The sequence below is a fragment of the Anser cygnoides genome, chromosome 24 (genome assembly GCF_040182565.1).
Source record: "Anser cygnoides isolate HZ-2024a breed goose chromosome 24, Taihu_goose_T2T_genome, whole genome shotgun sequence".
In the NCBI taxonomy this organism is placed as follows: domain Eukaryota; kingdom Metazoa; phylum Chordata; class Aves; order Anseriformes; family Anatidae; genus Anser; species Anser cygnoides.
Genome location: NC_089896.1, coordinates 7,659,912 through 7,681,852, shown reverse-complemented (window position 1 = coordinate 7,681,852; position 21,941 = coordinate 7,659,912). Strand labels below are relative to the sequence as shown.

General features: G+C 50.6%; 1 protein-coding gene across 6 annotated transcripts; it reads right to left on the bottom strand.

Annotated features, from left to right (window-relative positions):
* Positions 1-927: 927 nt before the first annotated feature.
* Positions 928-21,613, bottom strand: LDLRAP1 (low density lipoprotein receptor adaptor protein 1). Of its 6 annotated transcripts, none has more exons than XM_066982648.1 (10): positions 21,452-21,611; positions 20,691-20,837; positions 16,649-16,791; positions 14,857-14,969; positions 11,990-12,104; positions 8,820-8,892; positions 8,141-8,224; positions 6,682-6,812; positions 4,753-4,787; positions 928-2,943 (listed from the first exon to the last, which is right to left on the bottom strand). In XM_066982648.1, exons 1-10 carry the CDS (start codon positions 21,534-21,536, stop codon positions 2,799-2,801), a joined length of 1,071 nt encoding a protein of 356 aa, XP_066838749.1. In that variant the 5' UTR covers positions 21,537-21,611; the 3' UTR covers positions 928-2,798. The 6 variants fall into 6 exon arrangements, with proteins under 6 accessions (XP_066838749.1, XP_066838752.1, XP_066838751.1 ...); XM_066982651.1 differs by having other exon boundaries at positions 20,760-20,837; positions 21,452-21,610; XM_066982650.1 differs by having other exon boundaries at positions 6,682-6,809; positions 21,452-21,608.
* Between the last annotated feature and the right edge of the window lie 328 nt (positions 21,614-21,941).

The window sequence follows — 21,941 nt, the reverse complement described above, 5'->3', positions numbered from 1 at the left end:
CCATCGGTTATGCACAGAAGCAGACTGTTGGTATCCAGTACACATAATCTGAGACATCTCCTTACACTGGAATAGGCGATTTAAACAGAAAAATTAACTTTTTTTTTTTGATAGCCTAACACTACTGTAAGAGAGGCGTCTCTGTCTTCACCGACAGCCCAGCTCTCATGCCCAAAGAGCATGCCTGTACTCAGGTTAAATCTATTTGTCAGCATTCCCAAATGAATTTCTCCATTTGCTTCCCAGGTGAGTGTTAGCAGTGTGATTAACCAGCAGCTGCAGGAGCCCAACTGCTCTTGAGCTTGTAGCCAGAAAAAGCAGGAATTGCAAGGAGAGGCTGAATACGCAGGGAAGTACAGGGTATTCTCTGTGCAGTTTTATTTAAAAGCCAACTATTAAACTTCCCCCAAGGGAGAAGTACAGTGCACAGTGACTCAAATACTATCAATTAAGATACTTTTGATTTTTTTGATGTTACCAGCACCACACATACCTGCCCATGAGACCAATCATCAACTTTCATCTTCTGTTATCATCCTTACCTAGAGGCTGATTCAGCTAAGCAGGGGCAGATTTACTGAGCAGGCTGCAAATGGTTACCTCCTGACCCCATCAGTACATCGCCACATGGCATAGGAGGCAGATGCTGCTTGCCTTTCTGCTACATCCCATGTGGCCACATCTGGTCCCGCCCCGCTAAGCGCTTCCTGGAAGCGGTGCTGCCACATGGTGTCTAACTGCAGCCATCATTTTTCCGTATAGATGGCCCTGGGAACCATCTTCTGATGGACAGAAACTTCCTCTTTTCCCACTGTTTCTGGTTGCTTACTGCTATGCATCAAGGGAAAAAGAAAACTCAACCAGTTAGAAATACAAAGGCTTCCACATATTAAAAATGCCACAGTAAAAGTAAAGACAGCACAGATGCTCCAAAAAATGGCAGAATATTTATTTTCTCCATACAGATATTGTTTACAGCATTAGGTTTTCTTAAAAACTATATACATACATATATAGTATTGTGCATTTCAGTATATGATTCTCAAATCTCTAGAAAAGGAGACATATCAATGTACAGAGAAAGCCTCACAGTCCATTAGGTTCATGTCTCTACTGTGTGCCTCTGTAGCACGGATGAACTTTGAGTAATTCCTTCAATCGCAAGAGACCAATGCTACACATGACATCAAGTAAGTCATGGGCACAGTAGGTTCAAGATGTAAAATTGCTCTAAACACAATTTTGCAGAATAAACAGGGAACACATTTTATTAAGAGACATGATGAGTTAGCTTCCCAAGTCCTCAATACCTTATCACAATAATAGAGAAAAAAATCAAATCTAAGTTAGAGTCATTCAGCTGTTTCCTAATAAACTGTTACAGCTGACAAAGAGGTTTTGTTTGTTTGTTTGTTTACTAGCAAACAAAGAATTATAAAGAGCTGTCTGAGGAATGAATTAGTGTTTCAAAGCCAAGGTCCAAGTTACAAATCTATAAAACAGCTTAGTATACTTAGTATACTTCACAGAAGGCCACAAACATTACAAACTGTCAGTGCAACTATTTAGGATTATTAAACTTAATCTTTTAATTAGCATAAGCTTTATACCTCCATTACTTATTTTCAGTTCCACGAATAGATGAAAAGAGCTTCCTAAGCCTCACAGCAGATGTGACTATAGGGGGAAGAGGACTGGAGTACCACTGAAAGGGGCACCTTTTGCTAACTGAACATCCAAGTACCGGTCTTGTCTAATCCAATTCCATCTGAGTCTATTGAGTGGACAACTACCAAATAGTTTTGAGACAGTAAAAAGGCACGCATGGCCAAATCCACTTAGCAGAGCTAAGAACACAAATCTATTGTGCTACTGGATTCAGACAACCTGCAACTTTCAACACACTTTAGAAAAGCAGATTGGTTACTCCCTGGTGGCTTTGCTTTCAAACCAACAATGCAACTGAGCCTTAGTATTTCGAGTCATATCAGAAACAGTGCATGTGAGCAGTCAGTTTTGAAAGAGACCTGAAACACTGATTTTTTTTTTTTGTTCGTTTTTTTGTTTTGGAAGAGGGATAAATAGCTTCTCAAGAGATATTACAGGCACTGCTTAGTTTGCCATTTTGGACCATTGCTTTCGGTTCAAGTTTTAAAGTGCAGAACTTCATAGAATCTTTGGGTAAAAAGCGTCAATTCCTTTAAGAAGCTGGCAAAGAAAAAGCCAGAACATGTATGGGTGATTGACAACTGTGAAAGCATCACAGACATTCCCAACAAAAACAACATCTTTGCTACCTCTTTGATTTTATCATTGCTAGCAGCTACAGCAACTCTCTTCCCCTTAGCCTAGGCAGGTGATGGGTTGTTCAAGAAACAGTAGCTTAGTAACAGTCGTGCTTGCAGCTGCATTTGCATCTGCAGATCTTTGTCTAGAAACGCGTATACGCAGAGACTTTGGTGTTGCATAGTCTTTTGCAGAGAGGAACAGGCACTGCTGATGGTTCTTCCATGGTATATTGCAACCAAATACTGTAGATGCTCTACACACCTTCCAATAATGTATGTAAACTGCAACAGCTATGAATAAATACGTTCAAGAGGATCTCACGGTTTAGATAAAAGCAAGGTAGAAAAACCCTCTCGACATTAGATTTCTAAAGCTTTGGTCTAAGTCGTGCCATAACATCATCTGACTTGGTGAAGATCCCTCAGAAGAGTCAGCACCTGGAAGAGCATTATTCAGTCCACAGACATTTTAGTGGTTATTCTAATGTCAGCTATTAGATGAATTTGACTTCAAAACATGAACACATCATCTTTCTCGCCTGTATTTGAATCTATTTTATCCCAATCTACAGGTGAAAGCATTTCTGCGCTCTGGATGTCTTGAGCTGTCAGTCCCGTGTCGAGAACGTGAGGGTTTGTTCTCGACTGAGCAAGTCTAAGAGGGAAGAAAAACAAAAAAATAAGAACAGAAATGCATGCAGTTTATAGCCTGGATGCTTGATGCATCTGTAATGCCAAATCCAAACTTCAGTTACGCATTTTAAAGTCCTCCAACGGAAAGAAGTAATTCAGTAAGGGGAGAGTTGGCATGTGACGTTTGCAACTCTCTCAATTATAGCTGCTTTTCTGCTTGTTTGTCATTACATTTTCCCTACAGGCATCCAGGGAATTTGCAGTCTGGACATCCCATACATTCGTGGTCTGGAATAACAGTGTCTTTTTCCTCCTATTACATATTGCTGGCGGGTGTGTCATTAACTGGGTTCTTATCTCAGCATAAAGGCTCCACTGGCCAAAGGAGCACCCTCACTGCAATGACTCGGTTCTCATGGTGTTGTCACTCACTGCCTACTAGTCATTGTGGCAGCTCTCAGCAGCCCTCCTGCCTCCCAGGGCCCTGGCCTAAACATTTAACTCTTTGCGTTAAGACAAAGTCTCAGATGGTGTTTAACAGCCCACAGGATCAGTTTAAAGAGTTTTCATCTCTGCAGGTCCTAGACATTTCACAAAACTTAAGCCCCAGTTTGTTGTTGTGCTATTAAACACCCCTGTGAAAACATAACACTGCAGCATCTGTTCTCCCAGTTCCACAGGTTAATGCAAATATTTGGTGTTTCATATAACAGATGCATGGCATCGAATAAACCTCAGGTAAAACTAACCACACATGCACTTTTTAATAAAGTAGAAAAATGACCAGCAATGATGTTCTGGCAGGAGGACTTTCAAAAGCATTCACCCCAATGGATGCGCAGTCCAAATACCCTGTTACCCAAACAACAGGGGTGATGCAACAGCTCGGCATCCAGCAATGCAAAACAAAAGACTGCAATAACATCTGCTTATTTAAGTAGAGCAAGGAACAGAGGTGAGAAAAACAGATGATATTAACATCAAGCAGTCCCTTTATTGAACGTGACTTTGGACAGGGTTGCCATGGAAGTGGAACCTTTTTAAATCATTTCCAAGACCCAAACAAGACACAAAGGTCCATCTTCTTGGACTGAGCACATAGTTTTTTGCACTGCAACATCCCTGTCACCCTGCACAGGCCTGTCTACACAAGGACAGACAGGATAACTGACCCAAAAGAAAACGGATTTGTTTAACATTGCTGGATTGCTCGGTGTGAACCTCCAAGGAAGGTTTTAATCTGGACTTGAAAGTTGAAAGTAAATTAAGCCACATGAACTTATGGCCACAAACTCCGAATTTGCGCAAGTACGTTAATTCAAAATTAGTGTATCAGAGTTGCTGCAAAGCTGCAGAAGGGACTCAGTGGAACTGGACTCGGCAGGGAAGGAGGACGCTGCCCTCAGCAGTTTGCTGTTGGTTTGGGGAAAGATGAGACTGCGGTACCAGGATTAGTCCAAGCCTCACAGAAGGGAAAGGAAGGATAAAGACGCCCATGCCAGAAGCTGGGACCAGTGTTGCCACAGCTAGCATAGGAACTGGAAACAGGCAGCTTCAAACCTCCCTGGCAAGCAAGAACAGACATGCTGGCTGCTTGAGGAATTAAGTTTCCTATCACATGCACCCTCTCTCCATCCTTAAAAGGTTGTCAAAATACTGGCTTATCAGCCACTCTCAGAGCCTATCTTTCAATTAGGAGCTGAGATACTGATGGGGCAGTTGCCTAGGTCAGATCACAACAGCTGATTGGATTAGAAGCACTATGAAAAATGCTGGTCCCTTGGGCTAGTCCCCAGTGGTGTGAGCTTGTAAAGGGAGTTATCAGAATTACCTTGAAAATGCCTCGTCGAGACCATCATCCATTTCCTTTTTTAAAGAGATAAAAAGAGAGAAGTAGTTGCTAAGAGAATGCACAGAAGTGTTATTTAGAGATCTAACGCCGTACTTGAGCATGGCAGACAAAATGTGTATATGTATATATATATATATATATTGACTTCTGAGTGCCTAAAGCAACACTTCTACCAGCAATTTGCCTCCTTAAACAGGTTTTATCTCACTCTTCATACAAGTCACAGGGTAAGAGATGTAACTCTGGGTTGTCCAGGCTTGCTCAGAGCAGGTCCCAGGGCTCAGCCTGGGGATTCTGTGCTCCCCTCACAGCCCAGAGACAGGGGAGAGGGATGGCCTTTTTCCACCATATCCAAACCAGGCTAATTCTGCCCACAGGCTGGATCTGGCCCATCAGCTGGAGTAGATTCCCCTCTGGAGTTAACTGGGTCCCTCTGAAGAAGCCAATGAAAGCCTTGAAAATTGCCACCTTGTTCTAAGATGAAAGCTGGTTCCAAAGCATCCACATGCCAAGCCCTCCACCACCCCTAGCCTGCTCTTTCATCATCGCAAAGCAGAAGACTCTGTTTTGACTGAAAGCATTTGTTTGCTCTTTATGCAGAAACACATTTTGGGCAGACCTGATACTGGGTGGCAGACAGCTACCTAGGACGGAGCAAAGCGAACCACAGCCCTCAGCTCTTCCAGCTCCTGCCATATGACTGGCACATGCTGTAGGTTTTTGCTAGCAGGATTGACCTAGACAGATCTCAGCAAGATGTTTTGGGCATTCACCGGGGCTTTTCTGGATCAGGAACCTGGAAAGCAACAATGTACCAGCAAAGGGCTGGACCTGCACTGCCTGAGAGCAACCCTGGTATCCTTCTCTAATCTGTTCTTTTAAGGGTTCCCAGGGAAAGCATTTGAGTTGCTCAGGGGAGAAAGGTTTCCCATGCAGAAAGACAGCCCTTTGAAAGGACTTTGCTATGGACAGCCTTGACAATTCCCGAAATTGAGATACGTTTGCAGATCTGATGTAATATGCAAAGTATGAAAACTCTGCAAGAAGGGAGGGTTCAGAGACTGCTGTTAAACCTCCAGGATTTTATATGACTTGGAATTGATCTTCAGGTTTAACCTGAAATGCCTCAGACCTGGCAGACGCAAGAAACAGGTTTCAAACAAAGGCCTTTATCATTCAATCCTCCCAAATTATAACAGGCAGCATGTTTCCAGAGAGGAAACATGGTGGGAACAAGGTCAGAGGTTGGGGGTTCAAAGATCAGCCCCAGCCCTACTGGTGAGGGAGCACTTGGGTGCGCAAGAAGCTCCCCTATGGATGCACACCCAGGAACATCATCTGGATTATTTTTCTACTGCTGGTCCGTGAAACAGTTAAGCCAGATGACTGGATATTTTAGAGAAGCCACACATGCTCAAACAAGCAAGACAGAGCCACAAATGGGAAAACTAAGAGAAAGGGAAAGCTAGGCAAGGGAAAACTAAGAGTAATAACAAACGTAAACATAACCTGGTTTTAGTGAACAGTAAACTAAGGCCATTAACATAATGATTTTTCCCCCTGAATAGAGCAGTTAGGTGGTCTCTCAATTAAGTGACAAACCACAGAGAAATGCTGTTACAGAATAAATAATGTTCAATTATCTGACAGCAGCATTTTCCAGAGTGGCTTGCAATTGCTTTAATTTATTTACTGATCCTAAAAAGGACAGTAGGTACTCAATTTCTAGTAGGACACCAAAACCCAGCTCACTTGGGCATGTCTGAAACCCTGAATGGCTCAGCTGCCCGAGAGCTCCCAGGGGGTTTTGTCCAAGAGCAAGCTCTGAAAGGGGACCTGAAGCACATGAAATGGAGGCAGCATCAATCCCTGTCAGCTTGGCAGATGCTATGGTGCCTGGGCACTTACCCACATCATGTTGTTATTTACAGAGGAGCTGGGCCCAAACATGCTGTTATCCAAATGTGCAGAGTTTGCACTGCCACTCAGAGTCAATTTGGCAGGATCTTCTAAATCCAGCAAGTTCGCTGTGACTGCTGCTGTGAACAAAGAAGAGAGGGAACGAGGCAGGGGAGGGAAAAAAAAAAAAACAGATGACACAAAACCAACCTGTTTTGCAGCAATTTCTTTCCCTTCAGGGGAATGTTAGGGGGTAGCATTGAATTTCTTCACCATGGCCACAACTTTTAGTATGGAGAAGCTACATTCACACTGGCTGAGGCTGTGGTTTCTACCCAAATAATTCAAGATACAAGTATCAGGCACCTGAGATCCCCTCATCAGGGATGCAGGGGAGGATCAGACAGATCGATGGCCAATGGAGGGACAAATGGAGGGACAAAGGAGGCTCCTGGGTACGTGCTTACGTTCAGAAGGACTCAGGATCAGTCCTGGGCAAAGCTGAGACATCCCACCCCAGGGCTTCATAGCCCATGGGATGGGAACAGCAACCACACAGTGGGAACAGACTGGGCGATATCCTCAGCTCAGACCATGGCATCAGTTCAGCATCTCACAAGGATGCATCTTTATTTTATAGGAATGAGGGAAAATCCTGCACTGGACAAGGAATAGTTTATAGCCTGGGGGCTGCCAGTACACCACAGGGAAGCCTTAAATCCTCCTCACCACACTGTGATATGTGCAGATGCAGAAATGCTCCAACTGCAAATCATCAGCCTGTGGCCAGGCAGACAACGGGGCCTATTTCTACACCAGTTGCAGCCTTGGATCTCATTTGTTCTATTGTGCCACCACTTGTGACAGATTCATCCAGTCCTGGGCCTTCACATGAAAGAATGAGATATGCCAGTCTGGAAGTAAGCCCAGTTTAATGCTATTTTCCTCTGTGCCAAATCCTCTTATCTCTGTGGCCAGCATGGAAGGGAGATTAGTCTTCTGTCCCATTTCTCCCTGGCTATGCATCTAGTGTTTCAGAGGAGTCATGGCCAGACAATGAATTATGAGGGCTTTTACCATTTAATTGTTTTATTTTCACACAGCCAACAGGACAACAAGTTTTTTGGGTCCAACGCAAACTCAAAATCAAACTTGGGATGTGGAGATCCATGCTAAGCTCCTAAGGGCATTACAGCCAATTTGTCTTGGATGGAAGTAAATAGATTCGGGGAGACAGCAGCTGTGTACAAGGGGGTGAAAAGATATTTAACGGGAAGATGGAAGGATCCAGAAGGCAGCCACCACACTCCAGGCACCCTACCAAGGACAACATCTCAAAAAAAAAAAAAAAGTGCCTGCTCCTTGCTGATCATCGAAGCCCTCCCAGGAAAAAACCCACAAACATTAGACAGTAGCCTGATGCCCCCATCCCCAAGGCTGAAGAAAATTTCTGCTGCTGGTGACTTACGTGTGTCAGGGCAAGCATGGGCATCCAAGTTTGGGCTGCTCGACCCTTCTCCTTCCAAGACGGACCTTTCCCGCTTTTCCTTCTCTGAAAAAGAAGGAGACCCTATCACTGCCCACAGGGCATTACCCCATAAAGCCTTTTGCAAGGAGGGCCAGGAGGGACGGTTACAACAGGTCACCAGGTCTCCTCTGCCCAAAGCAGCCCAGGATCTGGGTGTGTTTTATAATCTTCTGGAAGGTAAAAGCAAAAATACTGACAGTGGCAGGGCTCCTGAGATATCACAGATAAACACTTGGTCCTCCAAACCTACTTGCAAGAAAGGAGTGCAGCCAAAATTCAGCCTGATTGACAAGGCTGTCTAGTGAAACCTGGAAGATGACTTAAATCATGCCAGAGGTTGGACCAACCTTGACAGCAGCCTGGAAAATTTGAGGGCAAGACGAAAAGAAAAGGCACTTGAAAGCCAGAAAAACACAGAGTCATCCCTTGAACTTCTGGGTCCAACTCAAATCCAAAATCAAACTCGGATGTGGGGATCCACACTAGGAGCATAAGGACATTACAGCCAATTTGGCAAAAGTAAAAAAAAAAAGTAAAAAAAAAAAAAGACTTGGAGGGACAGCAGCTGTGTGGAAGAGTAGAAGTACATGTAAAGAACAGAGAAAGGAATAAAACTCACCTTCCTTGGAGGCTTGCCAGAACTCAAATGCTATTTTGAACGCCTGAGCTACAGTGAGGGTGACTGCCTGGGCCTGGAAAGACAGTGGTTAGGCAGCACATTAATAGATGGGTCCTCACATAGACTTAAATCATTTGGAGGCTCTGCCTTGCAGATTCACGTTAACATGGATCCAACCAGTCCTCCGCTCCGTGCACTCCTGCACTGCCTGGCTATGGAGAGGTAACCAAATATTGATGGAAACAAGGACTTGCTCCATGTAGAACACAGAGCACATTGCAGACATCTTTAACTGCAACAGGAAGATGGAGGAGGCAGAGAAAGAGCCACCAGAGGCATTATGCTGACAAGTAGATAGAAGAGCCGCTCCCAACCACAGGGTGCACAGCTCTTCATGCACCCCACACCTAAACACATCTCAACAAGCGCAACTGCTGCACAGCCCCAGACTTTTCCCCATGGCTCCCCTAAGGCTGTGGCTCCCTGCCCAGGGGCTGTGCTGTGCAGTATCTGCCACAGAGCATCACGGCCAGAATGACCAACCCTGCAAAGGGACTCAGCACCTGGTCAGAGCCCAAGTAGCCCGGACCACACCACTGTCACTGTTGTCACACAACAGCCAGGGAGAGAAGTACAGGGCTGTGTTTTGCTGCCCCCTCCAGCACCCAGCGAGACCACATGCATGAGGATGCTCTGAGAGCAGCAGACAACAGGGCAAAATGTGGCAAGTTCCCAGCTCTCCTGGACAGGGAGTAATCTGGGAGGTGAGATGTGGGAGACCCACAGAGTCTTCCCCTTCTTCCCCCCCAGCTAGGCTGGGTCCCATGGGTTTAAACTAATACTTCGGGTTTGTTTTGCAACAGCCTCAAGCTGGACATACGCACAGACAGGGCTGCAGCAGGACACCTTCATTTCAGTCCCTTCATTTCTCCCCCAGCCAATATAGTTTGAGTAGTATTAAGAAGAAAAAACTAACAACAAAAAAACAAACCACACCCTAAACAACACACGTTGCTTAAGATGAATAAATAGCGACATAATGCCAGTTTCATTAGGAGAAGACAGAGCTCACTGGCAGTTTAGAGTGCAAGGAGATAACAAGTAATACACCAAGGCTGCCACACTGTAGGAGCCCTGAGGTTTGTTTTATGAAGTTACAAGCTAAACAAACCCAGATCCTGGAGCACGTAACCTACAGCCCTTTGCAGTCTGGAGGACGGGGGCATAGGGGAAAGTGCTAAAGGAGAACACCCTTCTCCCAGAAGCCATGCACTCCTGCATGGGAAGAAGAGAGGAGACTGCAACAAAGCAATTAAGCCTTGCAAGGCATGAGAGCTCATTTGAATGTCAGAGCTATTTACATCTTTGATGGAAATGGAAACATTTTATGGTTAAAAACTTAAATATGGTAATTAAGTACAAAAAACCCCTCACAGCTGTTTACAATTTTAAGCTTGATTCAGATTTGACAGCTTAAAGACACAGCCACTGTTGAGAATTACTCATGAACTAAAAATACAGACTAATGATATGCCTGTTGACTGGTAGCTATGCATACATTCAGGGACCCTGCCCTGGGACAGGGACAGTCCCTGGTCTGGGAGCAGGGCACCACCTTACCAGCATGACATTCGTACATTTTATAGACAAAGAAAAATATTTCCAGTTTTTGCCACGAAAGGCCTTGGAGAACTTCATTTGGAGGGAGATGTACTGTGCTGATGTATAATGAGATGATTCATTTACCAATGGAGAGATTTAAATTTTAATTTGCAGAGCAAGGCTTATCTTCACCATGCAAGGATGGGAATGCATACCACAGGAGACAACTTGTAGCTTCTATTATTCTCTCCCCAGAGGGGAAAAAAAAGGAAAAAATAGAAAAGAACTGGGAGAAGTGAAGAATATTATCAGACCTGCAGTCACTGTGCTCCAGGCATGAGCAGCAGTGCCAGCCTGCCGGAGACAGGGATGCTCATGAGGACCCAGAAATCACCATCCTGGGATGCACCAAAGGGAACAGCTCCTGCAGCCTCCTTGGATATTGCTTCCTGGCTTGGAAAGGAGGGAAGCAGATCCAGGACATCCAGCTCTCTGCTCAGACCCCCAACAGACACAGCAGGTCCCTCCAGAGGAAGGATTTCTGGGGGCAGAAGGATCTGACCTGTCCTTCTCTCCTACACCCCTTCCTGCCATTTGCTGTCAGACCCAGATGATGCTCTACTTGAGAGCCCCAAAGGCTTTCCCATGCCACCATGTGGAGCCACTACTCAGTGATCCACTTCTCTCCCCTTCCAGCTTGTAAAATGTTGTATTCCTGCCCATCCTGACCATCTGGGAGCCCTCCCTCCGTGAGATACCCTGAATCAGCAAGAAAAGTCCCACAAGAAGGTTCAAAGCAAAAACCAGAAACTGGTTTATGTATGCAGGTCTCTGCTTCAAGCCCTAATTCCTGGCACAGTGGGGTCTCGCACACTGCATGTCCTGACACCTCTGATCTGGGAGGATACAGCTCTGTCTGCAAAGATGTCATCAAAAATTGGACAGGGAGCTTCAATGGAGAAAAAGACAACAGGATAGTAAGCCCAGGATCACTGGCTAAAGGCCTCCCATCAGCAAGGCATCCCCCCGGCACCTTGATATCACCATCCTCCCTGGAGGCATCCTCACTTCTCCAAGCCTCTCAAGCCCACGACGTAGCAAGGCTCCTGCAGTCCTGGGAAGCAGCTGCTGAGCAGGAAAAGGAGCCCCAGCTCCCAGGATTGCAGCAAGGCAGGAGGATTTCAGGTGCTCGTCCAGGGCCAGGTGCTCTCACCCCAGACTCAGACCTTGGGGGCAGAAAGGCTTTTCCTTTCCTGTCCATGTGAGACAACTGGCTGAACCCAGCCCATAGTTACACCTCCTCCTTGTGCACGCTCCATGGCAGTGGTGGGTCCCTCTGGAGAGTGATCGCCTGCCACTGGGCAGCAATTAACTGCGGGCAGACAGGTTATAGCACCACATCAGGACCATGGAGCGCCTGTGCAGGTACTCTCCCCCAGCGTTTAGATGGGAAACAACTCCCCTCGCTATAACTAAGGGCAAAACTGTTATCTCATCGCAGCACTCGTGCAGCCCCTCTCTGCTTCCTCCTCCTAAAGCCACATCCCCATTTCTTCCTCTGGACTAACCATTTTCCGTTTGGTACAGAGGAAGGCATGGCACTCCAGGTTCTCATTGAGCTGGTTCTGGGCAATGTAGGCAAACACTTTATCGTGGATCTTGTCTGCCGTGCAGTAGGATATCCTGAAAGACAGAACGAAACGTCTTGTCTGGGGCACTGCACGTACAGACCAACCAACCCCTCATCAAACCTGCCAGCAAACTCCTACACCATGTCTTCAAGCATCAGGGCCAAGCAGTGAAGGCAGAGAGAGTGCAGGAGCATTACCCAGCTTCAGTACAAAGCCCAGCACAGAGGATGTAATGCTGCTGGTTTGAGCGCAAGAGAAACTCAGTGCAGCTGCTGGCCCCTCTGTAGCCAGCCACAGCACAGCTCAGCACGAACCACGTGCATCACACAGAGGCAGGAGAGAAGAGAAAACATTTCACCTTGTGGGAGAAGGACAGGTTCTAGAAGGCAAGTAAGTACTGCAGTGTGGCAGTCTGGGACTACATATAATGCTCTGCCTCAGGGAGACTCTGGAAAATCTTCCTTGGAGTACAAGGTTACAAGAGGAGACAAAGAATTTTTCCTCAACCTATGAATTAATCTTGAGGTTCCCCTGTGCTTTCTCAAACCAGGGAAGGAAACTGATGCAGGAGCACCAAAGAAAAGCTGTCAAAGGCTGAAGTTTGCGCTCTGAGATCTGCAGCAGCAGATGCATAGGATGCTCTGAGAGCCCTGACGTGAGAACACAGGATGCAGAGAAGGCAGCTCAGCCTCCCTTGAGGGAGCATCCCTGGAACAGCTGCATCTCTTCCAGTCTCCAGGCAAGGGTTACGCTGGAATACAAGACTCTGGAAGAGCAACAGGCTCTCCCCCCAGGGACCTTCTGGGCCAGGAGCTGCAGGACCAAGCATCTCATCTAAAGGCAGCACTGGCTGGAGCTGCCCTGGACATTTAGTGCTAGGCAGTAGGCACAAGCAGCGACTCTTCCCTGGGCATGCAACAGATCAAACAGGTGGTACAGAACAAGAAAGCTCAAGGAAAAAGTGGGACACACTGGTGGAAGTTTTCCTGTCGCCCTGCATTGCCCACTCAACTCATGCTCTTGCTGCCCCAGAGGCTTTGCGGGGAAGGGACTGGAAAGTCCCAGTTCCCAGGAGATGCTGAAACTTAAAAAGCAACATTCAAAATTTATTTACACTGCATTAGGTTCTCACTGCATGTGAGGATGCTTCTGCTCAACAGCCTGTGTTTAGTCTTACAGAGCTGAGCTGTGCTCTGGATTAAAAAGGCACTTGGAAGTCTACTCCTTTCTCCCATTTGTCCCCATAGCAGCATTTCTGGTCTTTTAATAACCATGACAAAGCTGCAAAAGGTCACCTACACAGACATGTGGCTGTTTTCCTGCAACCTCCAGTGTTCAGATTGATATACGATGGGCATCAATTTGCAGGGAAAGGGCAATTCACACCCGCCTCTGAAGTGAGGTGGGTTTTATAACTGCAAGGCCTCTCTCAGCAGCACGCCAGTGACACTAGCTACATTTTAGTCGCAGCCACCCTGTCCTGCTGCCTGACTGAGCACCTGACCTGGGGCAAGAGCTCAGAGGTGGCATCTCCCTGGTAGACAAAAAAGCCAAACAGAAGACAGTAGAGTTGTTAGAGGAACTCCCTGGAAACAGTACTGGTGAAGCATGCTTAGAGAATGAGGGGACAGTCCCCATGTGCACAGATCCCAGCTTTCACCCCTTATCACCAGCATCTCTGGGGAGCAGCATCAGTTCCCACATAACAGCCTATTTAAGCTGAACCAAGGGGATGCTTGTATACAAGCACTGATGGGGAGGGACAGCTTTACTGCTGGCCATGAAAGTGTCTGGGCAGAATTTAAGGTAGCATCTAAACGCCCAAGGCCCATGGCTCTGCTCACATAAGATTTTACACCAGCATAGCGATATCAATTTTGGTGTGACCACGCTCACGGCCGCTTCACCCAGCTCTGCTCTTTAAGCAGTGTTTTTTTATCTCCAAGGGAGGTTGCTGCAGGTGACTGCTTAGTTTAAACTGGAGAAAAGCAAATAGGTTAGTAGTCCTGCTAGAGAGAGTGCCCCAACCTAGCGCTCCCCATCCCATGTACAGCAAAGGGCTATAATGTGGCAGGTGAAGGACAGAAAGTGGAGTGTATGAAGGGTGAAAGGAGAAGGGACAGAAGTGATGGAAAGGGACAGATCTGAGCTTAGCTGTGCTCCTCCTGGCCTGCATCTGCCTCAAACCAGATGCTCTTTGAAAATACACTTAAAAAATCCAGGAGCAGATATGGGATAATCCAGCCTCACCATCCCCTCCCACACTGGTATTAGGTCTGAACAGCTGCCTAAGCCCTGCTCTTTGTCAGAGCGATGTAAACACGTCAGAAGCAAAGAGCAATGGGGCACAGCAGCCAGCAAGGACGGGAGACAGCCCCAGCTCCTGCACTCACATCCTTGTGTGTTCAGCAACGCTCTGACCACCCTCCACATCTACCTCCTGCCTTTACCCACTTCAGCATTTCTTCAGCAAAGCTTCACATGGCGCTTGGCTGCAGATCAGCAGTGCGCTCACACGAAATGTCTAGGCTCATAATGTCTTTCCTTACCCCACCACTGGACACACTTATTGCATGACACGTATACTTCCCTTAAGCATAGGGATCACACTCCTCCCACTGTTGCTTTGCTTTAAGACACGATGGTCAGAGATACGTCAGTTCAGGCCTGGGTGGACGTCAGAGCTGGCCACCCAGGAGGGGGGACTCAGATGCCAACACAGAACGATTGTCTCATCACCCTGCGCAGAGTCAGGTGAGGAGGGCTCAAGGCACACATATGCTGCAGTGTGTCCCATAACGCACCTGTATATGGAGATGTTCTCGATCAGCTCATTAGTTCCACTGTCATTTAACACGATCCCTCTGGGTGAGACCTTCAGAGTAACTTTCTGCAGTTTCTTTCCACTTGCTTTTGCCTTTGGAAGGAAAAGAGGGAGGGGAAAGTTGCAGGCTTTTAGCACATACACATACAAGGCTATATGAGCACAGCAGATCAGTCACTCTAGGTATGCAATAGACTACCTAATAGACATACTAATAGCAGTAATTAGCATTAGAGACTGAATTTACTACCAGGTGTGTTAAGGCACTTGTTAAAACATTACGTTCCCTTAAGGAGTGATTTACGCTGGCATTAGTGAGACAAGGATGTGCACCCTCCACCCCATACAGTGCAGAGGTAGAGTCCAGCACCTCCATCACAAGGATATCACCACAACAGTCAGCACAAAGTTGACCATCAGCACAAAGTCGTGGCTGGCCTGGCCAAGCTATGCAAAGCTGTGAACGCTTGATGGCACCCGAGGGAGTTTTCCTTTAAGGGCCAGCTCCAGAGCAGTGGGGGGCACCAGTGCAAATTCAGGGAGCCATGAGAGCACAAGCCCTCAAGAGAGCTGTGCTGGGAGCAGGACAGCCCTGCAGGATGAGGGATCCCGAGCAGCCAGCTCCGAGTTGCACTGACAAATCCTGCTCAAGCAGCAAGACATCCCGTGCCGAGGTCAGACTGCAGCTTAAAAAGTAACAAGACTTAAGGTGCCGCTTCCTCTTATTTACTAGCCTTGCGCTTTCACGCTTTAGGTTACATTCAGCTCACTGCCCAGCTTCTCTCCAAAAAGTTACACAGCTAGCTAGTTGCAGACTGCAGACCTGGATCCCTGGGGAGCTCACTTGAGCAATGTCCAGATCGGCTGACGGTCAATCCTGCCCCTCCAGGAGTGGTCTCACCCTGGGGCATTTACTTAAAGGCTCCATTCTCAGTCACTCAGAGCAGAGGTAAAGGGCTCTGCCAGCCGCTCCCCTTTCATGTGAGCACTCCCCTCTCTTCTAGCTCCGCACATGTCAGGAAAGAATCCATCATTACCTAGCACAGTTCACAACCCCATTGCATTTCATGGTAGTTAACAATACAATTGAGTATTTGCCTCCCTCAGTTTTATAAGGGCTTAGAGAAGCATTACTTTTACATGGAAAGCCTGGTGAGCAGGGGCTCTGGGGAGGTTCTGTGTTAGAGAATGGCTGAAAATTGGTCCCTCTTGCATCAGAGGTTACAGCAGGACGGGTGGCTGCATTGGCTGGGAATTGAAGCAAACCGTCCTGCTCCCTCCTCCTCTTAACTCTCCAAATCCTGTGGCAAGAAAATTCAGAAATGCACGCCAGGGCACAGGCTCAGGGCTTGGTCATGTGCTGGCAGCACTCAAAGCACGTCCCTGTCTTCCATGGCAAGAGACTGCCATGGGGGAGGCTGATTTCACCAGGTCAGAGCTTTCTTCCACACCCAGTGCCACCCAAGCTTATCAAGCAGAGCCAGAACCCAGACATATAACAGCAGCTTACTTCAGCATAACCCTTCTGCAGGCTAGTGTGGCCCCAAAGGCTTCCCAGTGCCTCTCTGCATTTCTACCCACACCGCTGGATGCTGCAGAGTCCTGCTCACCTCTGTAAGGGCTGAACCTGCAACCCTGATGGCCACCACAGCCTGCAGAAAGAGAGCTTTGCTTCCATACCCTCAGCTTTTAAAATCATCCCTGGTGCCAGAAGGTGACATGGGTCTGCTCTGTGAATGCTCCAGGGCTTGCATCCCAGCACAGATACTCACAGTTGCAACGATCCTTTTGACAGCAGCTGCAGAGAGCTCCTCACCCTTCGGCTGCTCCACCAGCGTCATGCCCAGGTACTTGAGGCTGAAGAGCACGCCCTCCAGCAGTGTCTCTCGGGTATCAGTCCAGTTCTCTGGGAGCTCTAGGGAGGCAACAGAGAGGCTCTTGGAATCCCAAACGGACAAGGGAAGTTTGCTGGGAGGGCACAGCATTTCACCAGCTGGCTTTTGCTGTGCCAGGTGGGGACTCCTGTGTCCATGTGGGTAGGAGTGCATGCTGCTTGTGCTGAGCAACCAGACAGCCCTGCCATGATGGATTTCACAAGGTGCTGGTGGAAGGTGATGGAGCAGAAAGCTGGCCGTCAGAGGAGGCGACAGCATGCTTCGGTTGCATGCAACAGCAGCTGAGAGGTGTTCACGCAGTGGACATCACTGTCAGCCCCCACAGCTTTCCAAGGCAGCAAGAGCAACCCCCTCGCTTTTCTTTTTCCCAAGAAGGCAAACCTTCACAAGTCACAGCATATGTCAATGACCCTTTAAGATCCATCAGCTCTTCAGTTTAATAGAGGGCACCCATGCTCACACCAAAACCAAAGGACTCCTGAGCATCAGGCCCAGCCAGGTACGGAGGGGAGGGCTCAGTGCCCACCCTGTGCACCACAATATCCTTACCCTATGCTAACCATCACCTACCTATAGAGGTTAAGTCAGGATTTGCCACTAGCTAAGCCCATGTGCATCTGCAGAGATCCAAATGTTGTGCCATGGCTCGCTAAATCTGTTACCAACAGCACAGAGAACCCCATCACGCAGGTGAAGCTTCACACATGTGAGGTCTCTGCTCTGGAGGCTGCTGGGGGGCCATCAGCCTCTCCCCTTGTGTGAGGGGGGTGGAGTGGGAAAGAGGGTCCTAAAAAGGGAGATAAGTTTGGAATCACACTGGAAGTCAGGCAGGCTGGAAGATACAGACGTGCATTTCCAAGTACGACTATTCCTCCTTTTCCCGAAAAGGCATGGGAAACAGCAGTAGATTTCTAAGACTGAAATTGCACCACAGGATTTAACCTCTGACTTCCAGTTCCTGACACAGAGCTTGCAACCCAGGATCTGCAGCTTGCATATTTAAGGAATCTTGCTTTGAGCAGGAGGCAACTATACCAAGGTGCATGTGATGCGCTGGCTGTGGGCTGCAGCATGCAAACCAAAGCCCTCCTGTAATCATGGAATATCCTGAATTGGAAGGGACCCACAAGGATCATGCCATGGTGCTCAGGTAGCACCCTATGGCCAAGAACATGCCTTGGCAGTGCCTTTCCTCCAGAAAGACGATGTGGTTTGTGTGTTCCTACAGTGTACACACGAGAGGGGTCAGGGCAGAAAGGTAGAGTGTCTTATGCCGAGCACAGGCAGTCTGTGCGCCTCTGCAGTGCGTGCACACAGAGGGAGACAGCCTCTTATATGCCAGAACAGACAGGCTCGTGTCCCTGCGGCGGGCGAGCGAGGGGGAAGAGGCCAGGCTCTTACCTCTGCAGGTAATGCTGCAGCCGAGATGCCCTACAGCCCTAGGAGCAACGTGGTTCCTGGAGAGCAGTTTATGCCGGCTGCAGACAAAACATGCCCCTGAAGGCTTTGTTGCCTTGTATTCAGCCCAAGCTTTGGCTGCCTCCAAGCAGCAGGGCCAAACTCAGCAACTTTCTGCAAATCCACAGCCACTTTGGAGAGCAGGGGCAGGGCTGCAGCATGGGGGGACATGCCCCTTGAGTAACCCAAGGCATGCAGCCTTGTGGCAAGGCAAGACAGCAGATAAGCCATAAACCCAGCACCGATCCCAGCATGGGTGTCAAGAAGAACCCACCTGAAACCTACCAGCAGGTCCCAAGGGGCTGCCTGCAGTGGGAAAAGAAAACCACCTGGCAAGAGCTCCTGAGCCCGAGCCACGGCTTGGGTGAGGAGTGTGCTGCAGGGAGGGAGCCATGCGGCTGTGCAGCCATAGCAGGTCCTGCTGAGCAGGAGAGGGTCCTGGCTGCAGACTGAGCCAGACACCTGGCAAGAGGAGCTGCTCCACTCCAGGAGCCAAGATGAGAAGAGGAAAACAGCTTTTCTTCACTTGGCCAGCACGAGTCTCAGAGCAACCCTTGCTGGTCAGCACACACACAAAATCCACCCGGAGCTCCGAGGACACGTGGGATGCTGTGTTCGCCTTGTACCTTGCCTGGAAATGGATGGTGCCAGCAAAGAGCCTGGTTTCTTCAAAAGCCAAGCCAAGGGTGTTGCAGCTGCCCTCCCACCCTCAGCACCCAAAGCTGGGCGAGCATGTCGGGAGGGAGGTTTGCACACAATGGCCAGGCAGCCGCCTGCTCCCGCTCCTTCAGCTGGTCATGGTGCACGCCCCATGTTCCCACCACACTCTGCCCTTAAATCCTTCCAAGGCAGCGCAGATAAGAGAAGCAAGCACCATCACCCCTTGACCTCACCTCCCTGACTTCTGCTCTGTGGCACTGCAACACAACTCCTCCTTGCTCCCTGCATGGAGGTGGAGGGGCAGATTCAGTAAATCCGGCCCAGATCCCCTGCCTCCCATGGCACCTCTGCAGGAAATTTCAGCTGGTGCACTGTTCCATCCTCTCTACTCTGTACAGAGCTTCACTCCAGCAAGGATTTCAGCCGTCTCCAGCATGTTTTTTGTCCCAGGCACGCTCTGTGCCTTGGCTGCTGACAAAAGTTCTCAGCAGATGAAGACAAAACCTTCCCTGCCCTTCCTCCTGTCACTGCCTTGGCTCCACAAGTGGGCAGGACTGCTCTCTTGGCATCAGCCAGCCGTGCCTCAACTTCAGATACCATGCATGAGCCATGCCCGAGAGATTCAGGACAGCCACCCAGGCTCCTTGGCATTTTGCAACACCAGCCATCACATTCATCTTCTGGACAGGGCTCCAGGTGCACAGCCTCTCCCCTGACACAAGCTCCACCACCAAGTGGGACCTCACCACATTGCACTCCGAGCAGGGCAGCAGGGGACTCGCGGAGGACAGGGACCCAGCGTGTGCTCTGGGGCGATGCCTAGGCGCCACTGGCTGATGGCTGCAGGAAGGCCCCGGGCACTTGCTCCTCACGCTGAGCTGAGACAGAAACACGGGTGGTTTTGGTGCAGCCACTGAAGGGCTTTCAGAAAGAGAGAAGCTGACGAGGGCACCAAGAAGCAAGCATCAACAATCTCCAAGCCAGGATTTTTTCCCTCCTTTGGTTCCTGCTACTGGGCAGAGCTTTGCTGCCAGGTAAAAGCCCAGGAGAGCCTCTGCTCCATTTGGCCCCTTTGCTGCCAGCACTCCTGCTCTGGCACTGCTTGCAGTGAGCGGTAAGAGCCTGGGGAATAACCTCCAAGTGTGCCACCCGAGGTGAGAGGTGCAGAAACCACAGGGCTGTACAGACAACAAGCTGTCAGGCTTAAAGCACGTGAACAGGCAGCAAGGTAGGGAGTGTGGCAGGGACACATGGACTCTCCTCCACATGCCCTGCTCAGCACCACTTCCTACCACCTTCCAGTTAATGCAAGCAAAATGCACCCAGGCTTTGCCCTTCCTGAAGCAGGCCGCTGAGGCCGGCACACCTGGCGCAGGCAATGTGGCCCCGCACGCGGGAGGCGTCTGTCCCATCATCCAGCTCCGCTCGGCAGGCAGCGATGCTCCTGCCCATGACAGGCTGGTTTGCAAGGTCATTTCTCTGCAGGCTCAGAGACGTCTGTAGCCCGAATTCAAAGGCTGCCACACTTTCCAGTTAGCGAGGAGTGTCTCTGCCCCACAAGACCACTCTGGGGAGCACCTTAACAAGTCCCAGCACAGCACAGCACCAGGCATTTGCAGCCGTGGGGCTGCCAGTCCCCCCCAAAGCACCATCAAGCTGCAGTTTCACCTCCTGCAGCTACTGGCCCCTTAATTCTTACAAAAAGGGGCGAGAATCCAGGGTAAATCCCGTCAGGAGGTCAGTAAAATGGGGAAGTTTGATCCCGCCTGTGGACAGCAAGGGCTCCAGGCACAGCCGGTACCTTCCCACATCGCTCCTGCGATGCTTTCACATGCTGCCAGGGCGCTCTCAATTCCCTGCGGCCCCTCACCAACTTCGCTGACCTTCGGAGCACCCCAACGCCATCCGAGCAGAGCAAGGGGCGGCCCGGGCTCGTCTCCACCGGCCGCTGCAGGAAAATACTTGGCAGGAGCCGAGCGGCCGCTTGCCCCAGCGCAGGCCCGGGGCGGCAGAGGTTGGCAGCGGGGCGACACCGCGGCCGGAGCCCCCACAGCTCGCGCTCCTGCCCCGGCACCCCTCCGGGGGGCGGCGCGGCCCCCGCCAGCGCTCCGTGACGCGGGGACCGGGCCGGGGCCGGGACCCCCTCCCCCGCCACGCAGCCCCGAGCCGCCCGCCCGCTCCCCAGGCCCCGGCGCCCCCCCGAGGCGCCCCGCAGCGGGGCAGGAGCCCGGCGCGGGGGGGGGGGGAGGGCAGGGCCGGAGGCGCCCCCACCGGCCGCAGCACGGGGAGCGGGGGGGATCTGGGGGGCTCCGCGGGGGGAGGTGGGGCGGGCGAGGGAGAGCGGGGCCGCCGAGAGCGGGGAAGCGGACGCGGGGGAAAGGGGAACGAGCTCCGCAGCCACGGCGCGGGGCAGCGCCGCGACGGGGCGGGACGGCAGCGGGGCACGGGGGGAGAAGGGAACGGCCGCGGAGGGCGAAGGGGGGGGGGGGGGGCGAGCACGGGAAGGAAGAAGCGGGGCGCGGGGGGCGAGGAGGGGCCGGGGCCGAGCGCGGCGGCTCTCACTCTTGTGGCGGCCGCCGGCCCAGGACGGCTTGGCGACGCTGGGGCTCCGCAGCAGGGCGCGCCCCGCCGACCGCAGCGCGTCCATCCCGCGCCCTCCCCGCGGCCTCGACAACTTCGCGGCGGCACCGCCCCGGCCCGGCCCGCGCTGACCGCGTCCGGGGGCGGGGCCGGCCTCCGAGCCCCGCCCCGCCCCGCGCGTGCAACCCCCCCCCCCCCCCCCCCCCCCCCCCAGCGGCCGTGCGGGGGGGGGGCGGAGCACGGCCTCGGCTCGCGCCTCCCTGCGCGTCCCCGCGGCTGCCGGCGGGCTCGGCCCGAGCCCGGGGCCGGACGCGCGGCGGGTGGAGGCCTCAGCGGCGTTCAGGAGTTAAGGGGATGTCGCGGGGAGGCCAAGCCCCGTGTGCAGGAGGTGCAGGACAGTGCCGCGCAGAGCCCGCTCCTCACGGGCGCGGTTGTTCGGTGGCGAACCCCTGCCCAGGTAAAACCTCGCCAC